The 20,918-nt window shown below is 41.3% G+C and overlaps 1 protein-coding gene across 5 annotated transcripts in view; it reads left to right on the forward strand.

Annotated features, from left to right (window-relative positions):
• Nucleotides 1–20,918, forward strand: part of ADAM23 (ADAM metallopeptidase domain 23) — a 199,573-nt gene that overhangs the window by 148,454 nt on the left and 30,201 nt on the right. For all 5 annotated transcript variants that reach the window (XR_002104497.1, XM_019554063.1, XM_019554062.1 and 2 more), the window contains exons 17-24: nucleotides 670–756; nucleotides 2,422–2,502; nucleotides 8,821–8,871; nucleotides 10,240–10,303; nucleotides 14,110–14,215; nucleotides 17,721–17,840; nucleotides 18,900–19,068; nucleotides 20,545–20,656. Coding sequence is in view for 4 of the 5 variants with exons in the window: in XM_019554063.1 (XP_019409608.1) it covers nucleotides 670–756; nucleotides 2,422–2,502; nucleotides 8,821–8,871; nucleotides 10,240–10,303; nucleotides 14,110–14,215; nucleotides 17,721–17,840; nucleotides 18,900–19,068; nucleotides 20,545–20,656 (790 nt within the window). In the remaining variant the exon portion in view is untranslated. The remainder of the gene's footprint in view (nucleotides 1–669; nucleotides 757–2,421; nucleotides 2,503–8,820; nucleotides 8,872–10,239; nucleotides 10,304–14,109; nucleotides 14,216–17,720; nucleotides 17,841–18,899; nucleotides 19,069–20,544; nucleotides 20,657–20,918) is intronic.

A 20,918-nucleotide genomic window follows, 5' to 3' on the forward strand; every position in this document is an offset into this window, starting at 1 on the left:
GCAGCCTCCCTGCTGCCTGCCACGAGCAACCTGGGCTCTGTGGCAGGCATCAGGGACCTGCCTAGAGCCCAGGCTGGCTGCAGCAGGCAGCCAGGAGGCTGCAAGCAGCTGCATCAAGGCCTGCAGAGCCCTGATCTGGCTCATTGCCAGCAGTGGGTATATATACACCTTCACACAGATGATGGGGGTGGGGCTGGGGCTGCGTTGTCACAAGAAGGATTGAGTCAATCACAGCTCTCCTGCTTCCTCCTCACTGTACCAGGTAGTAGTTCCTCCTCTTCTCTCCCTTCCTCCTTGCTTACCTCTTGCCAGCCCTGCTGTCTTCAGGGGCACCATGCGGCTTCCCTTCTCCCCTTTCCCTGGCAGACTACTCTCCATTCCATGCTAAACAGTTACCAGTAAGGTATTACTGGCTATCAATATGTGAACTGTTTAACCATTCACATCCGTAGTCCCTGCCTGCCTGGCCCACTCCTGAACACTGCTACCCACCCACCCGTGGCCCCATCCCATCCACCCAGCCAAACATACCCTGCTTGCAGGGTCCAGAGCCAGTTTCTATGGTATATTGATTCTTTTCCCTAATGATACAGGATGGAATGTTGGGAAAATTGAGAAAGGCACTGTATTCAGAATGGAAGATTCATAGGTTAATGTATTTTTCTTTAGGAATGCTATGGAGACTGCTGTAAAAAGTGCTCTCTTTCTAATGGAGCTCATTGCAGTGATGGACCTTGTTGTAATACATCCTGCCTTGTGAGTCTTGATGTAGTAAATCTGTTTACTCTTCTCTTATTCCTTTAGATCTAATGTTTAATCTGATAAAGTTCAAATACTGCGTGTGCATATATTGGGGAGTAAAAATATTTCTAAAGACCTAAGCATGTTTACTGACCTACAGACAGTAATGGTAGTAAATGGGGGAATGAGGTATACACTGGTATAACTTCATTTGTTAATTGTTTTATTTTTGCCATTATTGATATACAGTGGTATGCTGTGATCTGGAATCAGTTAATTCTGCCACTATTATATATGTAGACATTTGTAAGAATCAGATAGTGTGGTTGGTTGATGTGCAGTCCCCATAGCCGGGGGGTGGAGGGCATGTGCGTTCTGAGAACAGGGTGGGGGACCATGGGTTCCCAGAGCAGGGGTAAGGGGTAACAGCTTCACCCATGCCAGAACTCCTACACAGTCTTGGTTCAGCTGCTGCTACCACTGCATGTGCTCTGCCAGCTCTGGCTGTGGCTTTTAAAATAGCAGCAGCTAGTGTTCCTCCTAAGTTAACAGTTGGGATGGTTGCCCCTTTTACCCACCCCTAGTTATGGTAGTGCCCCTACCCCATCCTAATGATTGGCATGGAGCTAAACAATCCGGCCCAGCAGTCATGGGTCGTCACCTCCCAGCCTACTGTGTCATTACCCCCAAACTCTTTGCGGAACCGCGGGGTTCTGTGGAACACAGTTCAGAAGCTGCTGGTATAGACGAAGCCCTGGGAATCTTGCATGAAGCTGAATGGTACAATATGGTAGATTATTAGTATATTTGTGAAATGTAGTACTACAGATAAAGCTACAGTGAGAAATCTTAAAGGCTATGGGTTATATCTTTAATGCAGAGAAATCAGTTTTGTTCTTGCTTGAGGTTACCAAAAGCAGTTGTTTACATGAGAACTATCAATGTCATCAATATCAGGGGAATATAACCCATCTTGTGATCAAGGCTAGATGATACAGCTTCTCAGGTGACTAATTTAAAATTAATTTAGAAACACATGATAAGACTAGGTTGAAATATACTATATTTTTAGATAAATATTAAGTACTTTTATAGATTTATGCCACTGTACTTTTTATTTTATCTTTGTTAAATTTTTGTAACCCACAAGTAGGTATGCTGCTAATAAACTTCAGCAGGTTGGTTAGTTGTTTCTTTTCTTTAAAATCTTAGTATATTCTTCAGAATAGTTGGATTTTTTTTGTTCACATATGTTTTGTTAATTATAATTAAAATGTTTGTAACAGAGATGTACAAACATATGATGCATCACTTATGAGGATTATTAGATTACTATTTTCAGTTGGAGTAAGAGGAAACAGCAAGTCAAAAAGTCTACATTTTGTTCTTAGATAATTTAGGAATAACTGAATCTTGTGTGTATATTGCTATAATTTTGCTCGCACAAGTGCTCTATAATGCATGTCCCTGAGTTAGCTATAAACCACTTATACATTGAAGGCTTTCTCTTTATTATTATCTGGGCAGACTTAAAAAATGTGAATACTGTAGTGAGATTTGTTTTAAAATCAAGATGCTTTGCTTTGAAACACAAGGAATGTTTCTGAACAAGAATCTCAGAATATCAGGAATTGTGCTTTTACATACTCTCAGTCCTAATCAATAGTCTTTGTTTTCTAGTTTTTCCCACGAGGCTATGACTGTCGATATGCAGTGAATGAATGTGATATTGCAGAGTACTGTACTGGAGATTCTGGACAGGTATGTATATGTAAGCTCTTCTGTATACTCTATTGTAGCTGATCATTTCTTCCTTTTTTATTCAAGTCTTAAAAAATTTAGAATTGCAAGATGATGGTACATATGTTTAAAATGACCAGTTCACCTTTAATCTGCTTGCAGATGTTAAAAAAAATAAACAAAACAAAATGGCACTTTTATTTTAAACTCTAGGGCTAGGGGCACATAACACGGTTTAAGTGATCAGAAACTGGTTTAAACCTGTAACAGAACAGATGTTGAGTGCACATAAGCCAGTTTGAAAATGGCTGAAATAGGTTTGAGATACCTGGTTGAATGTAGTATCAGACTTAACTGATTGGGTTCAAACCGGTTTATGCAGTTATCAGTCCCAGACCCCTTGTTGGTTTAAAGTTAAATCAGACTCCCTCAGCATCCTGGCATGCTGTCTGGGCTGGGCAGGACTCTCTGCTCCACAGCAGGGCTGCCCCTGCCCTTCTGCTCTTTAGCCTGACCAGGGGTGAGGTGTGGCCAGACCTAGCCTGCTATGACCTCTGAGGTGAAGGGGCAGAAAGGAAAGTTAATTCCTTCCTCCATCCCCTTGGAATGTAGCTGAGGTTTAATAGCTCAGCTGCACCTCTGTGCCTTGCCTGCAGCCAGGCAGTAAGGGGATTAATTCTACCTTACTGGGTCTGGGAGAAGGGGGTGAGGGACACTGGCAAGGGCAGCTCTGCCCTGCCCAGCAGACCCTGGTTGCAGTCCCTGCTGGTGAGACAGGAAAGGCAGGGGATAATAAACCCCCTCGTTCCTTGAACTCCTGGGGCAACCTGTCCCACAGGTGGATTAACCACACAAAAAAAGAATTTTCTTTGCAAAAATCTAGCTGGTCTAATAAAAGATAATCACCTCTACCACAAGCCCTGATTCCGTTTGGCTGTAAGGAGACACTCTGCCCTTGGGATTACATAGGATTTATGCAAAGCTTTCTCTTGTCTTCCTGGTTTACATTTTAAGTCAGACTAAGTTGTGTATGCCTTGTTTTTCTGGGCTATATTTTAGCTTAGGCAAAGATTTTTGGTAGTTCGCTGATGTGTGCTTGAGGCTGCAAATTGCTGTGTTCAATACATACTTGCTTCAGAGAAAGGACTTTTTCCCCATTCCCAGTCCTCTGCCCTGCTAGCCCCCTCCCTCCGCTCCAGCAGGGAGGGGTGAGAGCTTTGGAGGGCTCTTTCTTTTCTTCCTTTTGGTAGTGGCTGGCAGGCATGCTCTAGCGCCCCCCGGCTTCTGGCTTGAGCCACTGCAGGCATGTGTCAAATGTCTATCCACTTGCAAACCAGTTCGTTTTCTGCAGGTTAGACTAACCTGCAAAGATTGAATCAATTCAGGCTCCGGCTTTTTTAATGTCTGTCCCTAAACCATGCTGTGCCCAGCACATGTCCAAAAGAGGTAGCACGTTAGTTGGACCCAGCTCACCTGACATCTGTATAGATTTTAGTGGCGCATTTTTGGCACTTTTATCTAACAGCTCAGCTTTAGATAAAAATGCCAAAAAGCCCTGCTGAAGCACCCAATCTATACAGACATTGCAGAGCTGGGTCAAAATAATGTGCTGTTGCTTCTGGTAAAGGATGGTTTATTATTTTTTTTAACATCTGCAAGCAGCCTTTTCAAACAAAAGATCAAATCTTTTGTTTGAAAACTGCTTTGGGCCAAATGGGCTATCAGTAGTTACCTAACACGTGGCTTATCAATTTGTTGGATTTTTAAATCCATGTAATTATTTATATATATATTTAGTTACCTATAATATTGCACTGTATAAAGTATATTCTATTCTAATGGTATCAAGCACAATAACTAAAATATTTGCTTGCTTTAAATTGTTTTGAATACAACAGTAGGTAATGTAGATTTTCACAATTGCAACTAACGCTGTTCTGAAAAAATGCACATCTATCCCAGGCCGCAGCTGCTTCTGCAGGGCCCACGACAGCACATGGTTTGGCCCACCGCCCCACCTGGGGGGTGGAGGTATCCTTCCCTGTCTGACTGCCAGAAATTCCGACCATGGTCAGCTGTGACTGCTGGGCTGCAATTTTCTGGGCTGCGACCACTTCCATGCTGTGATTTGCTGGGCCATGGCATAAAAACTTTGGGAACCCCTCCCTTATACATTTTGGGTAGAATTCTCTGTGAATCTAAATGGCTGTTGTCTAGCTGCATAAGTGGTCTTTTTTGGTAGTTATGCATAGTTTGTGTTTCTTTTGCCCTGTATTACCCATGCAGAATGGATGTATAAGTGTACATGCACATACTGACCATGCACAGTAAGCTACACAACAGCCAGGCAGCTACATACACATGCCCAGTAGATGCATGAAATGGATATACTGGGCATGTGTGTGGACAAAAACCCCATGACTTATTTGGTGTAAGATGCCAGAAGAGGTAAAGGAAGGCCATCTTATATTTTAACCTCAATAAATGAGTAAGGTAGACACCTGCCTAGGAAGTGGGAGACCCAGCTTGTAGCCCCATTCACTCAGAGGGGGTTTGAACTTACATCTCTGGTATCTAAACATAGTACTCCCACCACCATGCCACACAGTAACCATAGTTTCTTCAAACACTGTTTGCCTGGGCAACCAAAAAAGGATGGGGCTAGGAGCAAAAGCACAACCTATAGGGTGTATAGGCCAGTGAGATAGATATTACTCTGGAAAGAAGCAGTTCTAGCCTGGACCTTTGCTTTCAATAAGGCAGAAACTTCTCCCCTGCTTTCCACCCGTTCATTTATCCAATGAATACTAGCTACAAAATGCAGGGTCTCACCCAAGTGGTAAACTCTGTTATGGAGGTGAAAAAGAAAACTCAGAAAACAGTGGAAAGTGTGAAAGACACAAACCCAAACAAAATATGTAAAGCTGTTAAAAAGGTTATTAGCAATAAAGTACTTATGCCAGGATGCATCTGTAGGATATGCATATATTAACAGACAAAAAGCAATTATCTAAAAAAAGAAAAGGAAAGAAAACAATTATAATAGAAAATAAGGACAATAAAAGAATAGTAAAAAAATAAAGCTTACATAGGTTCTGTGCTAAGAGATTTGTTTAAGAAAATTCCTTATTAAAAGAATGGCAGAGGGTCAGACACTAGCCTTACTCAAACCCTATTGGAATTCTTTGGTGTCTAAGTACATCTTAGCCAGAGTATCAAAGAAAAGTTATGCAAAGGTACATAAAGCTGTAGAATATGTATTCATTAGACATGCTATGGTGCCTAGCTATTTCATATTTTGACCTATCTCCTTAATTCCATTAGTAGTATGCAATAAGATTAAAATTAAACATGGTACTTCAGTGCTTACCAGGCAATTAAAGCTATTAGCTATGCATACCGACATAATCAGCATGCTCTTTGTATTTTTGCTGTAGGCCATTTAAACTGTACATGATTCAAAGGGACTCTCCAACATTTTGGTTATAGCACTACTTCAGTGGAAACTAGAGAAAATCATTTCATTAGTGAAATTTTAAATCTTTGGAGGAAGCATTACAGAGGCTATTTAATAAATGGACATAATTTCACTGCCTGAACTAATTAGCCCTGCTTGATAGGGAGGCTATGTTAGCCCCAGTGGAGTAGTGCGTTGACAAGGACATACTGCTCCTACTACCAGTCTGCAGCAATGACTTGTGCCATGTACATATGCCCTGAGTTGCTCTTAGTCTTATACTAGTAAGAGCAGGAGCAGGGTCAGCAACTACTTAAAACCAGTTGAAGTATCAGAGGTCTGTATTTACATACTCTTAAAATGGATTATTGAACTTTGAACAACCACCCTGTCCTTGCTTACGAGAGCATTAAAGGATTAACATAATGTTCTCTGGCACTTCCCGTGCATCTCCAGCAAAGAAGTCAAACAAAGAAGGATTGAAATTGAATTTAAATAATTTTAGATCCATTTCTGATATCCATTTCTGTTCACTTTGCATATTTTTCATGGAATTGCTTGCAGAAGAACTCCATCCCTATCTTTCTTTCACCTTCACTTACACTCACGTAACATTTGCCTTTAATTCCATCAGCCTTACTGTTCTTGAAATCCTGCCCTTGTGGAGTTCTTTCCATGCCACTTGAACCCCTGCTTTACACAGTTGTTTAGTAAGATTTCCTTCTCTTTTCAGGGTTCCATCTTTGACTCATACTTCTTCTGACCTATTTTGGAGTGAATTTATCTATAGACATGGTTTTGACTAGTCTGATGATGACTCACAAATCTGTTCTCTCTAGATCTTTCCCCCTACATCTAGGCTAAAATCATGGCCTGCTCCTGGAAGCAGGAGGATAGGCCAAATGCTTTTGCCTTTTTTCATTTAATAATCTTTGGAATGGAACAGAAAGACAGCAGGGGTCTAGCTTCTACCCGTTGGGTCCAATTCCCACTTTTCTCTCACTTCTACTTCATGTTGCCTCTGGCTTGCTCTCCTGGCCTCCAGCTGTCACCTGGGCTAGATTATGGGTCTCCCACTTCCTGGGCAAGTAGTAATCCAGTAGGCTATTTGGCTAAGAGATGTGAGGCCTCTCTACTCCTCCTTTATTTTTGGTAGCTTAATGAAGTTACCTGTCTTCCAGGAACTAAGATCTGCATATGTCCCAAAGGTCACTTATGAAGCTAACTTTAACAGCAAAAATGCTACTTGCCTGTTGGAAAGTGAAGTTGGACTTGGGCTTTTCTGTTGACTTCCTCACATCACTCAGTTGCAATAACTAATAGACAGATGGAGAACACTACACAAAATGTATGATAGTGTAATGCACAGCCATTTTCAGAACTGTGCTCATGTCTTATGGGTATCTCAGTATTCAGAAGTAGGGGGAGAAACAAATCAAGGCTAGCCTTTATGCAGCAATATAAATCACTGCTAACTGGTATTTCTGAATGCCTGGGTCCAGTGAGGCCTGGTAGCACTGTGAAAATAGCATGCTTATTTCTAAATTACCTGTCCCTCACGCATCAATTTCTCTTGCTGGGTATAACTTTGAGAAATGATTCTTTATGTGATCTATGTATTGGTGACATCACCCAGCAGGTGGTATATCATCTTCTATGACTGAATCTATTACTTGCATTAAGTGGTTCATGAATTGACTGCTTATGGTCAAATTCACGAACGCGCCTGTAGAGAATCCTGTACAGGTTCTGAGGGTGGAGCTTGTGTCTGCTTGAGTCTGGGGCCCACAGAAATCAGGTCTCAGATCTGATTAGAACACGGTACCCCAGGGCATCCTTGAAAGGATCTCAGAGCTGCCCTAACATGTACCCAGCTGCCCAAAGGCCCAGCAGATTTTGTAACTAAAGATCTTTTAACAACAACCTCTTTGTACCAACATGGTTTGTTAAAATGCTTCACAACACATGCTTAATGTGGATGTGCTACACTGCACAATACTTGACAGGATTTAACAAGGAAATATTTTGGAAAAGAAGTTAGAGTAACCCCTTATATCTCTTTCCATATCCTGCTAACCTTTCTATTCCAAATGTCCTTTTCCTTCAGGGTCTTACTTCCCATCCCCCTCTTTTTTTTCATTAGCAAGTTTGGAATTTCTTCATTTGCTCTTGATGGTCTCTCTGTTTCACAATAATTATCTTCAGTCAGTATTTATTCTAAGATTTCCACTTGTCTTTGTGGTGCCCTCTTAGCTTCTGTTCTGTTCCTTCTTGGTTTTAAATCTGCCACTTCAGCATAATCTTTCTTTTCCTCCTTCCTCCCCATTCCTTCTATTACTTGTTAGCAACCAAGCACTGGGTAAAATTTTGTCAGAATTGGTAAATTTGCAGAAAAATACAGTTGCTTAAGGACTGAAACTATTTCTGAAATGTCAAATAAGACATTTGGGGGTCAAATCAAATCCTTTATTTTGGCCACTGAACTGAAAATCCATTACTTACAGCTTATTGTAAACTGATATCTAAAATTAGATTATAAACTATGTGGGCTGTATCATATGGTTTCCCTGTTGAGTATCCAATGCATTTTTTGGTGCTGTATACCTGTAATAATATTTCCACTTTTTATATTGTTTGGAAATATATATACTGCAGTCGTATACCTTCTTGAGTTATTTTCTAAAAAATAGAAACCTCATATTCCTAACCTATTGTAAAATTATTTTTAACCCATGGGGCTCTTTGTTGTCCTCTTGCTTTCTTTTACCAAGTTCTTTATGCTAAGTGTTCATTTAAAAGAAAAAAACCCTGCAACACATTGTTTGCTTTTCTAGAATCCAAAATTCTGAAATAATGAATAATTTTTATCTTCTTATGTCCAGTGCCCTCCAAACCTTCATAAGCAAGATGGATCAACTTGTGATTCTAATCAGGTATGTAACATTTTTAAATCTTTGCAAATCAAGTAATAATAATACATCCAATGTAAATTCTCATTTCTTCCCTGCTTCATTCATATGTCTTCACAAACTCTGGGTCTGTCTATATTAATTTTATGGGCTGACTTAGTACTTTTCCTAGTGCTAGTGAGGGATGGCATACCTGTTCATAATAGTTACTAGAGTCTTTGGCTCAGTTTCTCAGCAGTACCCAGTCTGAAGTGGGCACAGGCAAAAAGGAGCTTTATGGAGGTCATCAATCCAAGGTCTTTTTCGGGGGGTTCAGAACATCCTTAGAGTTGCTCTAAACCAGTGGTTCTCAAACTTGTTAGACTTGAGGCACCCCTCAGAAAATGCTAGCTCTTAGTTTTCGCTTATATTTTCACTACAGAAAAATAATAGAGCAGTTTTTCTGTTGCAAAGATCTCAGAAAGACTACAACAGGTCAGGATGTTTTAGATATTATGAATTCCTATATGAAATCTTTGGGTGTGTCCAGATGAGCACAGACATGCAGTGTGTGGTGCTGCAGACCCGTCTGTGATGCCACACACCGCACATGAAGGTGTTCCCTGTGCTGTTACTTTGCACCTCAGGGGCTTTTTTTGATGCTGGGAAATTCTGGGGTCAAAAAAAAAAAACATACCAAAAGAAACCAGGGTGGCATATATGGCAGCAGTGCATGCCACTCAAAACCAGAGCCTGGCTGGCCAGAGCCACACTCCAGCTGCCAGACAGGCTCCCTGCTACCGGGGTGCTGTGGTGGAGCTCCCAGAAGCCCCCAGAACCCCAGGTAAGGCTGCTGGGGCCCTACCCTTTTCCCTTCCCCCCCCTGCTCCTCCTCTGCCCCTTCCCCCCCTCCCCTTCCCTGCCCCTCATGTGTGGCATGGACATTCCTCAGGGACACTGCTACTTGTCCCTGGCAAAACACATATTACTGCTCATGGGGACATGGTCTTTGGGTTTATCTTGTGAATCGTGTTTGCTAACATTGTACAGCATCCTAGGGCATCCTTGAAAGGATCTCAGGGCACCCTGGGACTGGTTCTGTAGCACCCTGGATGAGAACCACTGCTCTAAACTTTATTAAGCAGTTAAAAGCTTATGGGGAGAGTATGACAACCATGTATCAACTGAGTACTTTTGAACATTCAAGTATTTGCTACCATTGACTTCAATAGGACTTACATACCTAATTTCTTGGGAAATGTGTAAGGATATATATAAAAGTGCCCTTTACTCTAAAAACACACCTAAACATTTTAAGTGGAGAGTATATCCCAAATACATTGAATAAAATATTCAAATTGAAATGTTTGATTTTTTTCTCCTCCATTTATTAATACATTGTATTTTGTTTAGGGACGTTGCTATAATGGAGAATGCAAGACAAGAGACAATCAGTGCAAATATATCTGGGGATCTAGTAAGTTGGGAATGCCTGCTTTTTCTATATATTCTTTGTGTACATTCTTTCTTTAGTTTGCATACTCAGTCCACTGCTCTACTTTTTCACTTGGTACTTGGAGCTACAGAGGTATGGTGACTATTACCTGCTGTATTTGCAGCTTTAGCTAAGGTGAGTAGCAAATGCTACAATGTATTCAGGCTTAAAATCGTCACAGAATTATAACTAAACTATGCAAACACATCAGCTATGTGTCTTTGGATAAGTATTTTGTTTTATTCAGAGGCTGTCTTCATTTGATTAAAACTAGGTTTTGTGGGGTTTTTTTAAAGAGCTATTGACTTCATCTTCTTTAAGATTACAGCGTAATTGTTATATACTGGAGCCACACCTGCTATGATTTGGTCATCTTGTATCCAGAGCCTGCATGTCACTCTTTCATTTACTAAATGGAAATGGAATACAGAGGACATTAATTAACCTTGAATACAGTTGATTTAAAGGAAGTTACAGCAATGATGGATTTTATCCAAAGAGTTTACAGGAAAAAAATGCACTAGATAATGATTTGGGGATAATATAGTAGAACTAAATTGCCAGTAGATCCCAGCCTTCATCACTTACCCTTTTCATATCATCATAGTAATGATTTACTCTAGGTTCCAAACCCAAAGCTGTTATGGTATACACATATGTTTCTGTAACAGATGAGAAGGTTCCTCCCTATTATATTGTTTGGAAAGTTCTCTTTCTTGTCTGTTATAAACCATACAGAAAATGCTACATGTAGTACAGAGAGGGATAAAAAGACCATGTTTTTAGCTGACTCCTGGCATCTTTCTTTTGGCTTAGCGGCAGTGCATTACTGACTCATTCTAATATACTATTTTTTTTCCCTAAAAAAAAGCTAACGGATTGGTTAATGAGAAATTCTGTTTCAACTCTGCCAGTGTTGGAAGATATACCTAAAACACATAAAAATAGTAACCCAAATCAAATTCCAGGAAAATCCCTTTAGGCTTCACCTTTGCTTTTCTCTATTCCTGCTTGCTCTGAACATCTAGAGTCAGTCTTATGCTCTTGCTTTATTGGTTTTAAATTTCACATCAGCTTTTTTATTTGTATAGTTGCAAGAAGAATCAGGTCCATAGGATATGTGGTATATAGGAAGTCTAGTGCGATAGCTGTATGTCTGTTTCACACTGCCATACAATGCATATGTACACAATCTAGTTCTAAGAAAGCCATCTTTAGTACCAGAAGTAGTATGCTCAGGATAGACATATTAGCAGGTTGAGTAGTCTTCATGGAGCTGGAAATAGCTGTAGTTAAACTGCCCCTGGCATTCAAGCCAGTTTGCTTTAAGTAAGGTTGGGTGTCTTGCCTACATGCAGTATAGACATACCCGGAGAGAAGTGGTGATTCTTTTCCCACATCAGTATGAAGCTAGAATAACTTCACTGAAATCATGTTATACTTTTCAGCAGAATTCAACTCAAAGAATATTTAAAAGGAGACAATATTACAGCTTAAGTTGAAATAGTTTAGATGTATTGTTGATGGCAAGCCCCCAGATTGATGTTTTCGATGACGTATTGAAATTCACAGTATGTAGAATATATTTTGCTCTTGTAATTGCATGGTTTAGAGTCATAGAAAATTAGGGTTGGAAGGGACCTCAGGAGGTCATCTAGTCCAACCTACTGCTCAAAGCAGGACCATCCGCAACTACATCATCCCAGCCAAAGCTTTGTCTAGCTAGGTCTTAAAAACCTCCGAGGATGGAGATTCTACCACCTCTCTGGGCAACCTCTTCCAGTGTTTTACTACCCTCCTAGTGAGAAAGTTCTTTCTAATATATAACCTAAACTCCCCTTGCTGCAACTTGAGACCATTGCTCTTGTTCTGTCATCTGCCACTATTGAGAACAGTCTGACTCCATCCCCTTTTGAACCCCCCTTCAGGTAAGTTGAAGGCTACTGTTAAATCCCCACTCAGTCTTCTCATCCCTGACCCTCAGCCTCTTCTCATAAGTCACGTGCCCCAGCCCCTTAATCACTGATGATACCAAAATTTGGGGTGAGGTGAGCATGCTAGTAGGGAGGAAAAGACTGCAACAAGACCTGGATAGGTTACAGGAGTGGGCTGACATAAACAGGATGCGTTTCAATACTGACAAGTGCAGGGTGCTGCACTTAGGCAGTAGAAACCAGCAGCACGCTTATAGAATGGGAAACTCTCTTCTTGAGAGCACGGAGGCAGAAAGGGATCTCGGAGTCATTATTGACTCCATGATGAACATGGGCCGACAATGTGAGGTCACAGTTGGCAGGGCTAACTGGACCTTGTCATGCAACTCTGGGTGGGGCTCTGCTCTGTGCTCCAACTCAGCAAGGCTGGCCCCTCCCATCTTCTCCCTGGGTACAGCTCTGACAGAGACTGCAGGTATAGGGCCTCTGCCTGGCTTCATCCTGCTCCTCCCCCTCTTCCCCCCCAACCTTGCTGCTGAAGGAGGGGTTCCCCCTCCCCTTTGCCTTACACAGACATCTCTCAGCATTAGCTAGCTGCTAGCAGACCACATGCTGGCTATGGTCCATGCTTTGGGAGACAAGGCAGACAGGACAGTGCTGCTTAGGGCTCTTTGGAGCTAATCAACAGGTAGCTGGTAATGTCCCTCCATTCCTTTTTTTGTTTCCTCCTAATGAGAGAACATTTTGTTTTGATGATTCAATGAAAAATGCTCCCTGCTGTGTAACCAAATCCCCGCTGACTCCCTTACTGACCAGCAAGGGCGGGGGGGACCCCTCCCTAATCAGAGTGTCCTGCCGGGGCCTGGACACACCCTTCTTCAGTTCAGCACTATGGAAGGGATGGAAGCACTGCTCTAGCAGGCATGTGCCAGCATTTTTTCAGTCCAGAGCAGATATCTGTACGGTTACAAACTGATTCAGCCTAGGCAGGTTATCCGTGTCTGTCCATAGCCCATGAGATTCTTTTTGGCTGAATCCTCCAATTTGTCTAGGTCACTTAAAATCCTAGCCCTATCCTCTAGCATACCTACTACTTCCCCAAGCTTGGTGTCATCCGCAAACTTGCTGAGGGTCTACTTTAAGGCATCTTCCAGGTTGTTGATGAAAACATTGAACAAAGGCAGCCCCAGGACCGACCCTGCTGCACTCCACTTGATAACGGCTGCCAACTAGACATCAAGCCATTGATTACTACTCTCTGATCCCAATGCTTCAGCCAGTTTTCTATCCACCTTACAGTCCATTCATCCAGCCTCTACTTCCTTAGCTTGCCTATGAGAATGCTGTGGGAGACTATCAAAAACTTTGCTATAATCAAGGTACACCACATCCACCAGTCTCTCCATATCTACAGAGCCAGTCACCTCGTCATAGAAGGCAATCAGATTGGTCAGACATGACTTACCTCTGGTGACTCCATCGTGACTGTTCCTAATCACCATTTTCTCCTCCAAGTGCTTAGAAATAGATCCCTTCAGGATCTTCTCCATGATTTATCCAGGAACTGAGGTGAGGCTGACTGGTCTGTAGTTCCCTGGATCCTCCTTTTTCCCCTTCCTTAAATTTGTGTGATGCCCTCTTTTCTTCCGTCTCTTCTCACTTTCCAGTCAATCCGTCATTATGTAAACAGAAAGTTTGCATAAATTAAAACAGTGTGAAATTTCCAAGTATTGTAATACTGTTCTCTTGAGGCAGGTCTTTACACATTTTATGCTAATTTTCATAAAGGACTGTCTTTGCATGTCTAGCACTGTCAGTGGAAAATACATCATCTTTTCATTTCTGCATCAACAGAATCTTCAGGATCTGACAAATTCTGTTATGAGAAGCTTAATACAGAGGGTACAGAAAAAGGAAATTGTGGCAAGGATGGAAACCGATGGGTTCAGTGCAGCAAACAGTAAGTTCAGCTTCATACATACTGTTTGAATTCCATGGCTGAGTATAAGTAGCCCAATATTTCCCCTCATTTTACTGAGCATTTCCATTGTCTGTTTTCCATGGTTTTGAATCCTCATTTTTTTTCTTTTTCTCACTAGTTTCAAGAACAAAAATATTTCACTCATCAGTTTGCAAAATTCAAAGGTGGTTGCTTTTCTACTTTGACTAAAACTTAAAATATCAGAATAACAAAAACGGAATAAATTTTTTAATGTGTAAGAGTACTCATATGAAGAATAGCAATTCTTCCAAAATGTATATGAAAAATTTGTATAATGGTTTGCATTTAACAAATAAAGAGAAACACAAATGTGGTCAAACTGAATAGCTCTTTGAAATCTGTGCAAATGTTCACAAATACTATTTGCAATGATCATCTATTTATGACTTCATGGAAATTTTGGGTAGACGAGAAGTCCATTTTAGGCTGATAGACAATTGTTTATTATTCATATAAAGTAGCAGCAGGTAATCTGTCTAAGATTTCCATAATATGCCCTGAGCATTATTGATTCTTATCAATTATGGTTCTAGTATGACTAGAAGGAGAATAAATTTAAAAACTTATACTAGCTGCATCAATAATGTAGATCATCCAGACTACCCCAAAAAAGGACAATATAATGTAGCATAGCAAAAGTGGTACAGGTTTCCCTCGCTTTATTTGGTTTCTGTATGTGTGAATTTGCTCTTATGTGATGACCCTTTTTATACCAAAAATTCATTATATACGAGGTAAATTCACCCTTATGCAATTAGTGTGGTGGAAGCCTGCAGTCAGCTGCTTTATGTCACACATTGCGGAAGTGACACACACCAAAATACAGTCTCCTGTGTGGATCTGTGCTCCTTGCTCGTTGTCTGCAATATGTTTCTATAGTTGCCATCCCCCTTATGATAGTGCCCTGTGCTTGTGTGTACTGTCGGCTGTTGGTGAGTACCAAAATTGTCTTGTAAAAGTGGTAGAAATGGGTCTGGGGGTCAGTACAACTGAGGTCTTGGAACATATCCATATTTGTTACATTGTAAAGTGAGCTCCCTTTATTCAAATTAGAGTTATGCGCAGCTTTGCCAGAATACATGTACAGCATAAAGTGAGGAAAACCTTTATGTGATTTGTCCATGTATACATATCAATTAAAGCATATATATATATGCTTCTTTTAATTGATATATGCTGTTTTACTCAAATTATATATTTTATATTTATAATACTTATTACAGTATTTATAATATTTATATTGTTTATAAATACCCCTTTAATTAAATGTGGTTTTTTTTCTACACAACACTGGGAAAATATTCCTTTCTATTTGAATTAAGCTATTGATGAACTAATTGTTTCTGCATTTATCATTAGGGCCAGATTCTGTCACACTTACTTAAATCAAGTAATACCGTACTTACTGAGTAGTACCACTGAAGCTGATAATGCCAGTTACTATGCCTAGGGACAGACATTCAAAAAGCCTGAGCCTGAATTGATTCAGTCTTTGCAGAATAGTGTAACCTGGAAAGCTTGAACTGATTTGGAGGTGGGTAGACATTCCCTTTTGATTCTAGAAATGTAGGCGCATGCCTGCAGTGACTTAGGCTAGAAGCCAAGGGTCACTAAGCTACATGTTGATTAGCTCCAAAAAGTCTGTCTGCCTTTGTCTCCCACAACATGGACTGTAGCCAGCATGTAGTCTACTAGCCAATGCTGAGGTGTCTGCATAAGGCAGAGGGGTGAGGGGAGTAATCCCTGCTCAGCAGGGAGAAGCCAGACAGACACTTTGTGCTTGCAAGTCTCTGCTGGAGCTGCAGCCAGGGAGCAGAGGGGAGGGGCCTGCCTTGCTGTGGAACAGAGAGCCTTGCCCAGCCCAGAGAGCATGCAAGGATGCTGGAGGAACCTGCTTTATCTTAGACCAGCAAGGTATCTGGGACAGACATTGCAGAAACTGGTTTGACCCAAATCAGTTAAGCCTGATACTACATTCAACCAGGTATATCTCAAACTGGTTTCAGCCATTTTCAAACTGGTTTATGTGCACTGCACATTCATTCTGCTACAGGTTTAAACCAGTTTCTGATCACTTAAATCAGTTTGTGTAATGTCTGCCACTAGCCCAAAGGGTGTCTTTATATATGCTCCAGGGTGGGGGAGCATTTTAATTGGAATGGCTCTCAGGAGACGCTCCAATTAAAACACCCACAACATCTCGTGTATTCAGTGCCCTGTGCTTCAAAATGGTGGTGGTACACTTTAATTACAGGTCTTTTAACAGGCTTTAAAGCCCCTGCCTTTTTGAAACGTGGGAGCACTGAATACATGTGACATCAAGGCTGCTGGAGTATTCTAATTAGAACGCTCAATTAATCGAGTCTGCTTTGTTGCATTCTAATTAGAACATGTGTCAATGTGCAGGGCCCCAAGGATGGTTGTGATGCCCCTAGGGCTTAATGACCATGCCAGCTCTGCCCTGTGGACACTTTCTAATCTCACTTGCCATGTCTTGTTGGTAAAAAACTTAAGCAGGGAGGCTGTCAACGAATTTGTGTGGCCACGGTCCTGTTGAACGCCCCTAAAGCCTGTGGGTTCTTGAATCCCTTGCCAGGTCTTGCTCCGAGTCAGTGCCTCACGGGACTCCTTAAGCCTCAAGGGCTAGATGGTTGGCTCCAAAAACTCCCCTTTACCACACCCCATAACTCATGGATGGTATATGAATATTGTTCCTTCTATTGGGGTCCCAGCCTACTTGACCTCAGCCCTTGTTATGTAGCTAGGCCTTCTAGTCACTTTGTTAGGCCCGGCTTTGAGGCACTAGCTTTAATCAGTCTCCTCGTCGCTGGGCCCTTAACCCTTGTCTACTGCGCCCCCCCCGCCAGCACTGGGCTCTCCGGCCCCTGTAGCTGTGCCTCCCTGGCACTGGGCTCTCCACAGTCATGTGCCCCCTTCTGGGCACTAATGAGGCTGCCAAACCTCCCCTTTAAGCCTCATCCCAAACCTCTGATGGAAATGACAACATGAACGTAAGCCCCTGGACTATAACATAACAATAATGATGGAGGTCACACTCTGCCCCTTTAAGATGGCAAATTTCTCCCTTAGTATTGTGTGTCTCCTAGCCCTGGGTACCTTATGAGCGCCTGGGGCCCTATTAGTCTTGCAGGCAGCAGATCTGGTAACCAAACATCACTGGATAGCTCTTTTTTGCAGGAGCTCCTTCCCTTGGCAGCTGCCTGAGAACTAATTCCTGTCAGCCCCAGCCCTGGGACTTACATGTGCCCAGGGTCTTGTCGCCTACTTAACATGACTGCCAGTGGCAGAAGCTGGTTCTAAGGTACTTTTGAAGTAATATTGTTGGCTTCATGTCTTTATCACTTTTACCATAGCATTCTTTCTCTTTGCAAATATTCTTGTATATATTAGTTTTTATTTGGAAACTTTGATTTTATTTTTTTTTTTTGTTTTTATTTTGCAGTGATGTGTTCTGTGGCTTTCTGCTTTGCACTAATCTTACTCAAGTTCCACGAATTGGTCAGCTTCAGGGAGAAATTACTCCAACTTCTTTCTACCACCAGGGACGAATAGTGGACTGCAGGTAAAAATAAAATTAACTGGTATTCTGTGTTCTCAAAACTTTAATACCAAGTTTTATACCAACGCTTTACGTCAGTTATTTTAAATTAAAAAAGAAAAAAAGTTAAACTGTTAAATGTCAATTCATACAAAGCAAAATCATTATTTTGGATGGCATTGCTCTTTTTATTAAGAATCATGTAATTTTCTGCATTTAGGTGCTGTAATTTTGTTTTTTGGTTTGCAGAATACTGTCCAGAAACTATTATCTAACACTGCAGTATTACTCAGCCAGACTTTAATGTCTGGCATCACAGTGTTCTTCCATGGAAAAATTAAAAGTTGTATGCTAAAAGAAGAAAAGATCTACATGTGAAACTTCATGCTTTTGAATGTTACTACTTCAGTGAAAGCTATTGCTGTTCATTTTATGTGTATGATTGGGCTAGGATTGGGGTAGTTACAGTTTAAGTGTTTACAGGACAGATAAGGATTTTATTATGCTTTCACATAAATGTTGTGTGTGTTCTTTTAAAATACAATGATAAATAATACTGTAATTGCATTAAAAACACAAAGTAAAAAGAATTCTTTCATAAATATAGCCATTATTTTCTCTGGTTTCTTATTTATTAGTTCCATCATTTAAACTGAATTTTTACTCCCTCCCCCTATTTGAGGTAACTGTTTAAGCATGAAACATTTCTCAAATATGCCTAATATATGCGTATATGTGTAACATCTTCTACTATACCATTCTTTCATTTTAAAAAATTATGTTCTACCAATTATAGATATGAAAAATCTAGACAGAAATTTAAAAACTTCAGTTATTTGTATGGCAGTATTTGGAATCTATTTCCATCTTACAGATGCTTCATTTCAAAATAGTATTAGAGTTGTGGGATACCTGGAAAGATTTTGGTATAATTTATGACTATCAGGATTTTTCCCCAATGTACTTTGCTTTGGAGGAATAGAGCTACGAGGGTTTTAGAATCTATGCTGTGTTGCCTTTAATATTTCCAAAAGCTTTTAAACATAATATTAAACAGTATTTTAAAACTTTATTTTCCCCTAGGGGTGGTCATGTGCTTTTAGACGATGATACAGATTTAGGGTATGTGGAGGATGGAGCTCCATGTGGCCCTCACATGATGTGTTTAGACAGGAAGTGCCTACCAATTCAGTCCTTGAACATCAGCAGCTGTCCAATGGGATCTAATGGAAAGGTCTGTTCAGGTCATGGGGTAAGTCTGTTTCAAGCTAAACTTCTTTCAATACCCATTATAGCTAGGGCCCAGTGTACATGTGGATTGCTGCACCTGAACCATTCAGCAGACCTCCTGTTTTGACAAACACAAGTGTTGCATTTTGGCCAACTAGAGGTCTGTGAGAGTGTAAGAGGCCTAGAAAATTTGGGGTTTTTGTTCTGGAGGCAGCAGAAATAGGGAATAGAAACAAACACACTATGCTCCAAAAAGGCTACAGGAGGCAAAGTAAGTTCAGCTTCTAGCAACGCATCTAATCTGAAGCTTATAGCTATCACAGACCAACATCCTTCCAGGGGACATCATTATCTGACTGACAATGTCTTGGCTGCTTGAGAAGCCCCCTTTTATGCCTGAGATGTTAGCACCTGTTTCTGATCCTTTATGAAAATATAGCTTTGATTTTCTAAAATAAGAGTTATTTTTGTGCAGCAACACCAGTGGTGGTCAAGCTTTTGGCCCCATGGGCCAGATGTGTAGCATAGAGTCCGTCTGTGGGTGGGATCAGGCCATGAGGCCTTGGCACATCCCCCTCCATGTCCCAAAAAAATGGAATTAGGTCCTAAGGGCCCGGCACTCCTCCTCCTGTCCCCCTCTTACTGGGATTGGGTTCAGGGGAGGGGAGACAGCACTGCCCTGCCCCATGTACACCAGGATTGGGTTCTGGGAGCTGGCACCCCCCCACACCTTGTGCCAGGTTTGGGTATTGGGAGTCTAGTGCCCCTCTCACACCAGGGTTGGGTCCTGGGGGCCTGGTACCACCCCTGTTTGTTTCTGCATGCTAGGATTGGGCACCAGACCCAGTGTGCAGGGCTTGGGGCTTGCAGTGTGCTCCACCCAAATTTCACCATTACATATGCAATACCCTCCTGTCACCTTGTCCCCACCCCACTCCCAGAAATAGAGCAGGAAGCAGGAGGAGGGAGGGAGTGCCTGGTCACCTTGGCCACCTAAGCCGTAGGAGTGGTGAGGGCAGCAGCAGCTGGACAGGAGCCTGGGGACCTCATGTTCACCCCCTAAGGGATGCATGTGGCCCGCAGGCAGCCAACTGGATGGCCCTAGGTTAGATTTTGGCTTCGTTTCAAGTTTTGTTTATGGGGAAGCATGCACCGCATTTCTTCTTGCCACCGAGACCCAAGATCAAAATAACCCATGCAAAGGCATAACAGAGGAATCCTATTTCTGATGTCCCTGTAAAAGTGAGTTGTCCAAAAAAAATTTCTTTTGAAACTTTCCACATTGTTTTGTCATCATCTGTGAGTGTATTCAGTAGGGAGTCTAAAAAAACCCCTATAAGACCAGTTGTTCTTGTCAGTGATTTCTTTTACTCTGAATGATAATTACTCTTATTATACCATGTTTGGTAAAATCTTATTTTGCGACTTAAACAGTATCTTCAACTGCATAACCATTATAAAAATGTATCTCAAAATTAATCATTTTTTCATCTTCCAGGTGTGCAGCAATGAAGCCACTTGCATTTGCCATTTCACCTGGGCAGGGACAGACTGCAGTATTGATGATCCTATCCGGGATAATGGCAGCAAGAAGGATGATGGACCCAAGGGTTTGTGTGATTTCAGTTTCACTATTTTGCACATATTTAGAGTATCCATCCCTACTAGCATAAGCAGAATGTTGGCAAGGTGAGGTACGACACTATCTCTTTCAGAGTCGAACAGGAAAACTTTGTCTCCCATGAAAGGTATATGCATGTTGATTTTGAAGATTAGGAATATAGCTTAACTCTTCTAATCTCAAAGCCCATTTCTGGAGAGAGACTAATATAGAAATCCCGGCATATCCTGATTTTCTTCTTATTTTCTGTC

Source organism: Crocodylus porosus, unplaced genomic scaffold (assembly GCF_001723895.1).
Source record: "Crocodylus porosus isolate Cpor-Errol unplaced genomic scaffold, CroPor_comp1, whole genome shotgun sequence".
NCBI classification, from domain to species: Eukaryota; Metazoa; Chordata; order Crocodylia; family Crocodylidae; genus Crocodylus; species Crocodylus porosus.